Here is a 12,593-nt window from a genome sequence, read left to right as displayed (position 1 = left end):
AGGGTGTCTGTAAGGCCGAGAGAACCCCGTTAGACCTGGTAGCTAAGGATTGCTGTCAAGGCTCCCAGGGCACAGGGTAGTGTGACCACCACCCTGTCCTCCCCTCTGCCCTCTCCTAAGAGCAGGTCACAGGTCTGTGCAGGGTTCCTCTGGGTCCTGCCCTTCCCTGTCAGCAGCAGGTCTGGAGCCAGCTCAGAGGGAGGAATTTGGAAAAGGCAGGAAACACACGACTGTCCCGCCCATTGCCAAGTCATCGTCCGTGTCATACAGGGCAGCACCATCCCATCAGTAAGACCAATACATACATCTTCTGCAGCTGCCCAAGGGCTCCATCTTGCCAAAGCCAGGGAGAGATGGAGACCGTCCCACCCTGGGGTGAGCCTCGGTGGGAGGCCGATGGGGCCGGGGAACAGGGAATGGCATGGACTGGCCAATTCACAGTAGACAACTGATCACCGGCTCAGGCTCTGGGTGCTTAGGCTCAGGCGGCCCCGGGCGCGAGGGCCGCTTAGCCACTGCACAGCCACATGATCCCATCCATGGCCTGCAGCGCCCTGTCTGAAGCAGGGGTATGATAGACACTCCTCAGAGGTCTGTGGGGCTCCAGGAGACAGGATGTGGGTCCAGCCCAGAGCCACCGTGATCTGTGCCTATGGTGACCCCACTCTGGAACGCCCAGACTGCATCAGCCTGCCTGAACACCCACCCTGCAGCTTCAGCGAGGCGGAGAAGTCCCCGGTCTTCTGCATCACACCCTTCGTGGCATCCGGCTTCACCTCTTCCCACTCTGCCACCACTTTGAGCTTCACGGTGAAGGTCCCGATGATGGAATAGTTATAATAGACCACGGAGTCTTCAGTCACCATCTGGGTCCTGTTAGGAGACAGGGAGGAGAGAGGAAGACAGCAGATGGCTGCTTCCCCTTCCTGTAACTCAGAAGTGATTCATGGGATTGCCAGAGTCAGGGGAGGCTGTGCAGTGAGACTCCCAGCTACCAGTGAGCACACCCGTCATCACAGGGCTCCAGGTCAGCTGACCCATTTCCCAGATGAGGAAACTGAGGCCAGAGAGGGCCTAAAATTCAGGAAAATTACAAATTTCTCACATTAGCCAAAGTTCAAGGGCTCAACAGCCCCATGTGGTAAAGATAGAAGAATTTTTTGTCAAAAATTTTTTGTTTTTGTTGCTTTTGGTTTTTGAGACAGGGTCTCACTCTGTCACCCAGTGGTGCAATCATGGCTCACTGCAGCCTTGAATTCCTGGGCTTGAGCAGCCCGCCTGTCAGCCTCCCAAGTAGCAGGGATCACAGGCGTGTACCACTGTGCCCAGCTAATATATGATTTTTTGTAGAGACAAGGTCTCACTATGTTGCCCAGGCTGGTCTTGAACTCCTGTGTTCAAGTGATCCTCTGACCTCAGCCTCTCAAAGTGCTGGGATTACAGGCATGAGCCACTCTGCTAAGCTGAGAGTTCTGTTGGACAAAGCTGCCATCCAGATTTTTCAAGTAAATGATCTTTTCTGCAAATTGTCTGCTTTCCAGTATTTATACTGTACTTTCTCTCTTTCTCTCTTTTTTTTTTTTTTTTTCCCCCTTTTTAGAGATAAGGTTCTGCTCTGTTGCCCTGGCTGGAGTGCTGTGGTGCAATCAGATCACTGCAGTCTCTGAACTCCTAGGCTCAAGCAGTCCTCCCACCTCAGCCACCTGTAGCTGGGACTACAGGCACGTGCCACCATCCCTGGCGAATTTTTGTATTTTTTGTAGAGACGAGGTCTCCCTATGTTACCCACACTAGTCTCGAATTCCTGGGCTCAAGTTTTCCCCCACCCTCTTGGCCCCTCAAAGCACTGGAATGACAGGCGTGAGCCACCATAGGCCTGCACTTATTTTCTTAACTTTACTGAGTAAGTTAGAACTTTCAGAATAATATTGATGGACCCTGATAAGGAGCACCCTTGCCTTATTCCCACATATCTAGAGCCAGGTTCCCCCAGCATCTCAATGCAATGATTCCTCAAAGGTATTTGACCACAGGTCACTTTTGTCACCAAGAATTAGAGAATCCACATTCCACGTTTTGCCAGGGATGGTGGCTCACCCTCTGTAATACCAACACTGTGGGAAGGCAAGGTGGGAGGACTGCTTGAGCCCAGAAATTCGAGACCAGCCTGGGCAACTTGGCAAAACCCCGTCTCTACAAAAAATACAAAACTTAGCCAGCCGTAATGTTACAGGCCTGTGGTCCCAGCTACTCAAGAGGCTGAGGTGGGGGGATCTCGACGTCAAGAGGCAGAGGTTGCAGTGAGCCGTGATCACGCCACTGCACTCCAGCCTGGGCAACAGAGTGAGACTCCATCTCAAAAACAAAAACAAAAACAAAACACATCTTTTTTTTTGAGACAGAGTCTTGCTCTGTCACCTAGGCTGAAGTGCAGTGGCATGATCTCGGCTCACTGCAACCTCCTCCTCCCTGGTTCAAACAATTCTCCTGCCTCAGCCTCCTGAGTAGCTGGGACTACAGGCGCGTGCCACCATGCCCAGCAATTTTTTTTTTTTTTTTGTATTTTCAGTAGAGATGGGGTTTTGCCATGTTGGCCAGGCTGGTTTTGAACTCCTGACCTGAAGTGATCTGTCCACCTTAGCCTCACAAAGTGCTGGGATTATAGAAGTGAGCCACTGCGCCTGGCCATAAACAAAAACATATTCTAAGTTCTCTACTCAGTATAATGTTAGTTGTTAGTTCCAGCAACTTCTTTTTCTAGTTTATTGATATTACATTGAATGTTCATTTCTGTTCATACTAACACTTTTTTGGCATCTAAAGAGATGATCTGGCCGGGCATGGTGGCTCACATCTGTCATGCCAGTGCTTTGGGAGGCTGAGGCGGGAGGATGGCTCGAGACCAGGAGTTCAAGACCAGCCTGGGCAACATAGCAAGACCCCATCTCCACAAAACATTAAAAAAAATAGTCATGTGTGGTGGTACACGCCTGTGGTCCCAGCTACTCGAGAGGTCAAGGCAAGAGGATTCCTTGAGCACAAGAGATTGAGGCTGCAGTGAGTCAGGTTTGTGCCACTGCACTCTAGCCTGGGTGACAGAGCAAGACCCTGTCTCTAAAAAAGAGGGGGAGGGAAACCAAGCACAGTGGCTCACACCTGTAATCCCAATGCTTTGGGAAGCTGAGATGGGAGGATCTCTTGAGCCCAGGAGTTCAAGAACCAGCCTGTGAAACATAGTAAGACTCTGTCTCTACAAAAAAGTTTTAAAATTAGCAGGGCATAGTGGTGCATGCCTGTAATCCCAGCCACTCAGGAGGCAGAGGTGGGACGATTGCTTGAAGCTGGAAGGTCAAGGTGGCAGTGATCTATAATCACACCACTGTACTCTAGCCTGAGTGTTTGACCACAGGTTGCTTTTGTCACCGAGAGTTAGAAATCCACATTCTGAGTTTTGCTGGGCACAGTGGCTCACCCCCTGTAATCCCAACACTTTGGGAGGAAGGAAGGAAGGAAGGAAGGAGGCGGGAAGGGAAGGGAGGGAGTAGGGCCAAGCACAGTGGCTCCCACCTGTAATCTCAGCACTTAAGAAGGCAGAGGCGGGAGGATCACTTGGGCCCAGGAGTTCAAGACCCGCCTGGGCAACATAGCAAGACCCTGTTCTCCTCCACAAAAAAGGGGAAAAGAGACAAAAAGTTAAAAGGGAGGAATAAAGAGAAATGAAGCCAGAGCACCTGGGTTCTACCTTGTATCTAGCAATGGCTGGCTAGGTACCCTTCAAGGTCAAATGGGAAAAAGTCCTATGCACCTTGACCTTCCTTAAATGACTGTTTTGGGCACCAATGTCCTCCTTTATCAGGTGAAGACACCACAAAGGTAGGGCTAGTGACTGATTCACTAGTGTACCCCAGGATCCCCAAGCGTGGCAGAGAGGAGGTGCTTAAAAGATGTTTGAAGGGAGACAGAGTGAGCAGGGAAAGGTGAGGAGCTTCAGGTGGGTCCAGTGGCGCACACCTGTAATCCCAGCACTTTGGGAGGCTGAGGTGGGAGGATCACTTGAGGTCAGGAGTTCGAGACCAGCTTGGCCGACATGGTGAAGCCCCGTCTCTACTAAAATAATATAATAATAATAATAAATAAATAAATTAGCTGGGCATTGTGGCTCACACCTGTAATCCCAGCATGAGGCCAAGACAGGCAGATCACTTGAGGCCAGGAGTTCAAGACTAGCCTGGCCAACATGGTAAAACCCCATCTCTACTAAAAAAAAAAAAAATTAACCGGGTGTGGTGGTATAAGCCTGTACTTCCAGCTACTGGGGTGACTGAGGCAGGAGAATCACTTGAACCCAGGAGGCAGTGGTTGCAGTGAGCCAAGATGGCGCTACTGCACTCCAGCCTGGATGACAGAGCAAGACTGCACCTCAAAAAAAAAAAAAAAATTGCCGGGCGCGGTGGCTCAAGCCTGTAATCCCAGCACTTTGGGAGGCCGAGACGGGGGATCACGAGGTCAGGAGATCGAGACCATCCTGGCTAACACGGTGAAACCCCGTCTCTACTAAAAATAGAAAAAACTAGCCGGTCGAGGTGGCGGGCGCCTGTAGTCCCAGCTATTCGGGAGGCTGAGGCAGGAGAATGGCATAAACCCAGGAGGCGGAGCTTGCAGTGAGCTGAGATCCGGCCACTGCACTCCAGCCTGGGCAACAGAGCGAGACTCCGTCTCAAAAAAAAAAATAAAAAATAAAAATGAAAGTGGCGAGATTCAGAGTACCCTGCACAGTGCGTGAGACAGTGGGGCACCAGTGACAGCTGTAGGGCCTGCAGAGGGGTAGGGACCTACCCGTCCCCAAAGTCCCAGCTGTAGAGAAACACGGCGGTCTTGAGGAAGTTGCTCGGGTCGTGGAGAAGGAAGGAGACTTTCAGGACGGTCTTAGTGAGATAGGAGCTGGGCCAGGGCAAGGAGGTGTTCTGGGTGACAACGAGGTCCCCAACGAGGAACTCTGAGAGAGAGACATGGGAGGATGAGTCTTGGAGATTCAGGGATCAGGGAACCAGATAGAGACCTCGTGGGCAGCTGTCAAAGCCACCACTTCCCTGGCCAGACCTTCTGGCTGTCAGAGCTAGGCAGGAGAGGGGACCCCCCCCGTTCCCCAAAGACCCCTGAACACAGAGGCCTCCACACCCTCCCCCTGCTGCATGAACACTGCTGAACACCGGAGGACTTTGTCACATTCACTGTTTTCTCTCCTGTCCCCTCTCACCAGGACCCTGAACTTTCTGGCACAAAAGATGGCCAAGGTCAGAAGGAAATGCATGGGCAGGCACTGTGGCTCACACCTGTAATCCCAGCACTTTGGGAGGTTAAGGCAGGTGGATCACAAGGTGAGGAGTTCAAGACCAGCCTGGCCAAGATGGTGAAACCCCACCTCTACTAAAAATACAAAAATTAGCTGGGTGTGGTGGCGCACACCTGTGGTCACAGTTACTTGGGAGGCTGAGGGAGGAGAATCGCTTGAACCCAGGAGGCAGAGCTTGCAGTGAGCCAAGATCGCGCCACTGCACTCCAGCCTGGGCGACAGAGCAAGACTCCGTCTCAGAAAAAAAAAAGAGGCCTGGCGCGGTGGCTCAAGCCTGTAATCCCAGCACTTTGGGAGGCCGAGGCGGGCAGATCACGAGGTCAGGAGATCGAGACCATCCTGGCTAACACGGTGAAACCCCATCTCTACTAAAAATACAAAAAATTAGCCGGGCGAGGTGGCGGGCGCCTGTAGTCCCAGCTACTCGGAGGCTGAGGCGGGAGAATGGCATGAATCCGGGAGGCGGAGCTTGCAGTGAGCCGAGATCGCGCCACTGCACTCCAGCCTGGGCGACACAGTGAGACTCCGTCTCAAAAAAAAAAAAGAAAAGAAAAGAAAAAAGAAGGAAATGCATAAGCCTTGAAAGGAACTTTTGGGAAATATTTCATAATGTCAGGTGACCCTAGAAAAATTAGTAGTTCCAATGGCCGGGCACGGTGGCTCACGCCTGTAATCCCAGCACTTTGGGAGGCCGAGGCAGGCGGATCATGAGGTCAGGAGATCAAGACCACCCTAACATGGTGAAACCCCATCTCCACTAAAATACAAAAACAAAATTAGCTGGGCATGGTGGTGGGCGCCTGCAGTCCCAGCTACCTGAGAGGCTGAGGCGGGAGAATGGTATGAACCCGGGAGGCAGAGCTTCCAGTGAGCCGAGATCGCACCACTGCACTCCAGCCTGGGTGACAGAGCAAGACTCCATCTCAAAAAAAAAAAAAAAAAAACAGAAAAAAGGAAAAATTAGCAGTTCCACTGATCACAGCTCCACACACTGGGACCACTGTCCTGTGTCTACTTCTTTAAAAAGAAAAAAAATACTGGTGAGGCACGGTGGCTCACACCTGTAATCCCAGCACTTTGGGAGACCAAGGTGAGCAGATCACTTGAGGCCAGGAGTTCCAGACTTGCCTGGCCAACATGGCAAAACCCTGTCTCTACTAAAATACAAAAATTAGCTGGGCATGATGGCCAGCACCTGTAGTCCCAGCTACTCCGGAGGCCGAGGCATGAGAATTGTTTGAACGGAGAGGTGGAGGTTGCAGTGAGCCAAGATCACGCCACCACTCCAGCCTGGGCAACAGAGGGAGACTGTCTCAAAAATAATAATAATAATAATTAATTAATTAAAATTAGTAAAAGTGGAAAGGAAGGCATGCTCAATAGAGCTCATTTGGAAAATGTTCAAACATAAATAAGAAGAAAAGAAACTAACTATCATTCAACTCTACCACTGTTGCCGTTTTGAAGTGTGACAAAGTATTTGCTCGTGTGTTTAATATACACATATATTAAATACAGATTATTGGGTTAGACAATTCTGTGCTTTGCTTTTTAATATGTAATTTTACATGCATGTGTGTTTACCCATGGCATTACAAACTCATTGTAAGGGTCACTGTTAATAGTGGTATAAATGATTTCATTATATTTAGCTAGTACCCTCATGGTTGCTCACTTAGCTTGTTTATCTCTTCTTTTGCTATTATAAACACTACTGCAATGAACATCTTCATGCATAAGGCATGACCCAAATGCAGGTTTATTTCCTGAAGATAAATTCGTTATTAGACTGTAAAGTCCAAAGGGGCAAAGGGGCATCTTCTCTTGGAATGTGAGAGAGAGAGAGACAAAAGACATAGAGACAGAGATAAAGAGACAGACAGAGACAAAGACAGAAAGACAGAGAGAGAGAGAGAGACAAAGACATAGAACAGAAAGAGAGACAGAAAGGAAAAACAGAGAGAAGAGACAGAGAGACAGAGGCAGAGATAGATAGAGAACAGAGAGAAGGACAGAGAGACAGAGACAGACAGAAAAGAAAGATGAGAAAGAGGGGAGAGAGAACCAGTGAATGACCGCAAGACTACAATAATTTCTTTTTTTTTTTTTTTAAGACGCAGTCTCACTCTTTCCCCCAGGCTGGAGTGCAGTGGCACGTTCTCGGCTCACTGCAATCTCCGCCCCTCAGGTTCAAGCAATTCTCCTGCTTCAGCCTCCTATATAGCTGGGATTATAGGTGCCCATCACATGCCCCACTAATTTTTGTGTTTTTAGTAGAGATGGGGTTTCGTCATGGTGGCCAGGCTGCTCTCAAACTCCTGATCTCAGGTGATCCACCTGCCTCGACCTCCCGAAGTGCTGGGAGCCTCCGCGCCCAGCCGAGACTACAATAATTTCTAACCATCGGTACCTATTGACCAGCCGCTCTCCACAGGGTTGTATTAATGTATACCCCCAGCAGCAAGAGGTGTCCATTTTAGCACAGTACCTGCTGGGGGGAATCACTGCGATTTTCAGATCCTTTCTGATTCGGCTGACCCAGGGAAGGAACCTATGGGCCTAATCTGCATTGATCTGATTCCTAGCGAAGCTGGATGTTTTTCTCTGCACCAAGGGTTTGAAGGCAAACTAACAAACAGGAGCGACCCTTACCTGTGATGGGGAGACCACGAAGCCCCTGGCCACGGGCTGGCACATCCAGCAGTCAGCAGCAGTGACCCAGACGGAGACTGGGAAGTCCCCAGGCACATGGCCGACCACATGGATGGTGGAGCTGAGACCCTTCTCCGTCTTGCCAGTGAGCACCAGCGGGGTGTGGATCCAGTGGAAGCGGTAGAGGTGGGTGTCGGCAGGCAGGGCCAGGCTGCTGTTGTCCTTGGCCACCAGGCTGGCCGAGATAGTCACCTCCGCTCCCGTGGTGGCAGGGCTATCGGTGGTGAGATTGAGTTCATACAAGCCTAGGAGCCCAGAAACAAAGACTGTGTTTCAGGAGGGTATGTGACAAGGAGCCCCACAGCCACCTCTGGGCTGGCATCAACTATTCTATTTCCCAGGTGGAGAAACTGAGGCTCAGGCAGCTCAAGTGACTTGCCCAAGGGTCACTCAGCCAATTTGACATCAAACTGAGGTTCAAAACTGGGTCCCACTGACTCCAAATAACAGTCTCTTCAGTGTTATTTCCCCTTCCTTCCTTCTTTCCTTCCTTCCTTCCCTCCCTCCCTCCTCTCACTCTCTCCCTCCCTCCTTCCTTCATCCCTGCCTCCCTCTCTCCCTTTCTTTTCTTCCTTCCTTCCTTTCTGTTTTTCTTTCTTTCCTTCCTCCCTTCCTTCCTTCCCTCCCTCCCTCCTCTCACTCCCTTCCTTTCCTTCCTCCCTCCCTGTCTCCCTCCTTTCTTTTCTTCCTTCTTTCCTTTCTTTGTTTCTTTCCTTCCTTCCTTCCCTTCCTTCCTTCCCTCTCTCTCTCTTTCTTTCCTTCTTTCTTTTTTTCCTTCCTTCCTTCCTTCCTTTTCTTTCTTTCTTGTCTACCTTTCTTCCTCCTCTCTCTCTCTCTCTCTCTCTCTCTCTCTCTCTCTCTCTCTTTTTCTTTCTCTCTGGATCTCACTCTGTCACCCAGACTGGAGTACAATCATCACAGTTCACTGCAGCCTCCACCTTCCAGAATCAAGTGATCCTCCTGCCTCAGCCTCCCAAATAGCTGAAACCGCAGGCACACACCACCACAGCCAGCTAATTATTTTATTGTATTTTTTGTAGAGATGGGGGTCTATGTTGCCCAGGCTGCCCAAATTATATTTTCTTTTCATGCCAGCCAGGCAGGGCCTTGGTTAGTGGCTACTCTTCTGGGCAGGCCACACAGAGAAACATTTCTACCGTTCCCCAGAATCCTTGTGGTTTTGTTTTGAGACAAGGTCTCCCTCTGTCATCCAGGCCGGGGTGCAGTGGCATGATCATAGCTCACTGCAGCCTCAAACTCCTGGGCTCAAGTGATCCTCCCACTTCAGCCTCCCGAGTAGCTGGGACTTGTAGGTCCAAGTCACCATGCCTGGCTGATTTTTTCTTTTTCTTTTTTTTTTTTTTTTTTGTAGAGATGGGATCTCACTATGTTGCCCAGGCTGGTCTCGAACTCCTGGCTTCAACCACTCCTCCTGCCTTGGCCTCCCAAAGTGCTGGGATTACAGGCATGAGCCAGCGAGCTCAACCACATTGCCCAAAGATCTACTGGACAGTGCTGGTCTTCTGCCTCTGGATTCCTCCTCTTCTCACTCCTCCCTCTCTGTCAGGGTTAAAGGATCCAGCTGTCGGCCAGGCACCATGGCTCACACCTATAATCCCAGCACTTTGGGAGGCCAAGGTAAGCTGATTACTTAACTCAGGAGTTCGAGACCAGCCTGGCCAACATGGTGAAACCCCGTCTCCACTAAAAATACAAAAAAGCTGGGCGTGGTGGTGCATGACTGTAATCCCATCTACTCAGGAGGCTGAGGCAAGGGAATCGCTGGAACCCAGAGGCGGAGATTGCAATGAGCCGAGATCAAGCCACTGCACTCCAGCCTGGGCAATAGAGTGAGACTCCGTCTCAAAAACAAAAAAAACAAACAATAAAAACACTTCCCTGTACCTCTCACCCCCTCAGCTCTCTCCCAACAGCCTGAGTCCAATGTTATCACAACTCCATGTGGGAACGAAGGTTTCTTTGCCTCTCCTACTACGCTTCAAACTCCTTTAGAGCAGGGGTCATTTCCATCGTCCCTGTGACCAGCACAACGCTTGGCACATAGCAGGTGTTTGGTACTGCTGTTGCCAAGGGGCACCTGGAGAACAGGTGCAGCAGAGGGACCAGCCCACCTCTAGCCCTGCCCCGGGAGACTGTTCACCCAGGCGGCACTGACTGAGTCCCTTCTGTGGACCCCATCCCTACTGTGTTGGGAGGACCCAGAAATGCAGAACATGCCCCTCCCCCAAGGGACCTCACAGGAGACCTGCTTGGGCTTTCAACAGGAAAGGCTGGCCAGGCGCTGTGGCTCACACCTGTAATTCCAGCACTTGGAAGGTCGAAGTGGGTGGATCACCTGAGGTGGGGAGTTGGAGACCAGCCTGACCAACATGGAGAAACCCCTATTTCTACTAAAAATATAAAATTAGCTAGGTGTGGTGGCATGCGCCTGTAATCCCAGCTACTCGGGAGACTGAGAGAGGAGAATCGCTTGAACCAGAAGGCAGAGGTTGCAGTGAGTCAAGATCGCGCCACTGCACTCCAGCCTGGGCGACAACAGTGAAACTCTGTCTCAAAAAAATTTTTAAAAAGGCCAACTATTTTACCTTGTGGTTTTCAACTATTTCAACTATTTTACCTTGTGGTTTTTCTTTCACAAATTTTCCTTAGAACCCTTACCCTCTCTCTGCCACTCTATTATGAGGGGGGAGGGGGATGAAAACTGTTGGATAATATTCAACCCCCTTAGCTGCCCACGTCCCACCTGTCCCTCGACAAGTCTCCAATCTGGGTCCTTTTATAGTTCCCAAAATGTGACCGAAAGGTGGGTGCTGGCCTTCTGGCAACGAGGATGTGGGGAAAGTAGATGCATGACCGGGTGGGCACAAGGTCCCCCCGCAAGTCTCCTCAGGAACCTGTCAGCTCCGGGTCCATTTTGGGAAATCACTTCCAGAAGAAATAGCACCCTGGTCTCCTGGGCTCTAAAATGGCATCTCGGCCGGGCACAGTGGCTCATGCCAGCCCTTTGGAAGGCCGAGGTGGGCAGATCACCTGAGGTCAGGAGTTCGAGACCAGCCTGGCCAACATGGTGAAACCCCGTCTCTACTAAAAATACAAAATTAGCCAGGCATGGTGGCAAGCGCCTGTAATCCCAGCTCGGGAGGCTGAGGCGGGAGAATCACTTGAACCCAGGAGATGGCAGTTGCCATGAGCTGAGATCGCGCCACCGCACTCCAGCGTGGCCAAAAAGAGCGAAACTCCATCTCAAATATTAAAATAAAATCACATCTCCCCAAAGCCAGTACTGACAGGGTGGAAAACCCCTCTAGATGAGGTGGCATTTTAAAGTAAAAAGGCTGCCTATCCTGTGCTCCCTGGGGGCTGAGGGTTGTGGCTTGATGACTGACCCTGATACATCCCCACCTCCCTGCCTCGTCCTCCCCTCCCTCAGCAGGTACGTGGTCCCCAGACATCCGACAGATGCGCGGGCCACCCTCGCACAGTTTCCAGGGCAGGGCTAGCCTGGGAAGTAGAAGCAGGAATCGAGGGTGCAAGGGGTGCCCCCTCCAGTGCTCAGGCAACGCTGAGATTATTTTTTTCAGCTGCATCTCATTCACTTCGAAGCAACATCACCTGTCCCCGTGGGGAACTCCAGCTCCAGCTTTCCTCAGTACCACATCACACCTTCACTGCTGTGGCCCACATTACACATTTCCCTTTCTTTCAGGGCAATTTCTTAAAGTATAAAGGCATTTGAGGCCGGGCCTAGCCAGCTCACACCTGTAATCCCAGCTCTTTGAGGCCAGAGGGTCACTTGAGCCCAAGAGTTTGAGATCAGCCGGAGCAACACAGTGATACCCAGTATCTATAAAAAATAATTTAAAAAATTAGCCGGGCATGGTAGCGTGCACCTGTTGCCCCAGCTACTTGGAAGGCTGAGGCAGGAGAATCTCTTGAGCCCAGGAGTTCGAGGTTGCAGTGAACTATGATGGCACCCCTGCACTTCAGCCTGGGCAACAAAGTGAGAGACCCTGTCTAAAATAAATAAATAAATAAATAAATAAATAAATAATAAATAAATAAATATCAAGTCATTTAGGTCAAGATGCCGAGAACTGGTCACTTCTGAGAGAATGCTGGCATTGAAAAGGGGACCTGCAGTGTCTTAACCCCAAAGAGGGAATTTCAGGTGCTCTTTGGGAGCTTTTTCACACAAATACAGTGTGTATATCACATTGAGGGACTTGAAGCCCGTGTGGGCCACTGCTGCTGCCTGAGGCCACCCAACCAGTCTGTACCACCCTGGTTAGGCTCTGCTCTCCCTCCCCTCTTTGGCTGGGAGGCAGCATTTGACCAGGCTGTGGACAGAGAGGTGCATGGATGAGAAACCACCTCCTCCCTTATCCCCCTAACTCCTGGCACCCTCCTCCTTCCCATCCCCTACCCACCACCCCAGCCCAGGACCATGGGCCTGAGCGAGACTGGCAGGTGGCAGGGACATTCGGCTGCATGCTAATGGCCAAACAGC

At 50.8% G+C, this 12,593-nt stretch overlaps 1 protein-coding gene across 1 annotated transcript; it reads right to left on the bottom strand.

The window, feature by feature from the left end:
* Window positions 1-29: 29 nt before the first annotated feature.
* LOC115895814 (transmembrane protein 130-like) lies at window positions 30-10,999 on the bottom strand. The gene is made up of 5 exons (XM_030926406.1): window positions 10,975-10,999; window positions 8,006-8,319; window positions 4,837-4,994; window positions 707-873; window positions 30-181 (listed from the first exon to the last, which is right to left on the bottom strand). Exons 1-5 carry the CDS (start codon window positions 10,997-10,999, stop codon window positions 30-32), a joined length of 816 nt encoding a protein of 271 aa, XP_030782266.1.
* Between the last annotated feature and the right edge of the window lie 1,594 nt (window positions 11,000-12,593).

Source organism: Rhinopithecus roxellana, unplaced genomic scaffold, assembly GCF_007565055.1.
Source record: "Rhinopithecus roxellana isolate Shanxi Qingling unplaced genomic scaffold, ASM756505v1 contig2758, whole genome shotgun sequence".
NCBI lineage: Eukaryota > Metazoa > Chordata > Mammalia > Primates > Cercopithecidae > Rhinopithecus > Rhinopithecus roxellana.
This window is presented reverse-complemented; position numbering and strand designations above follow the sequence as displayed.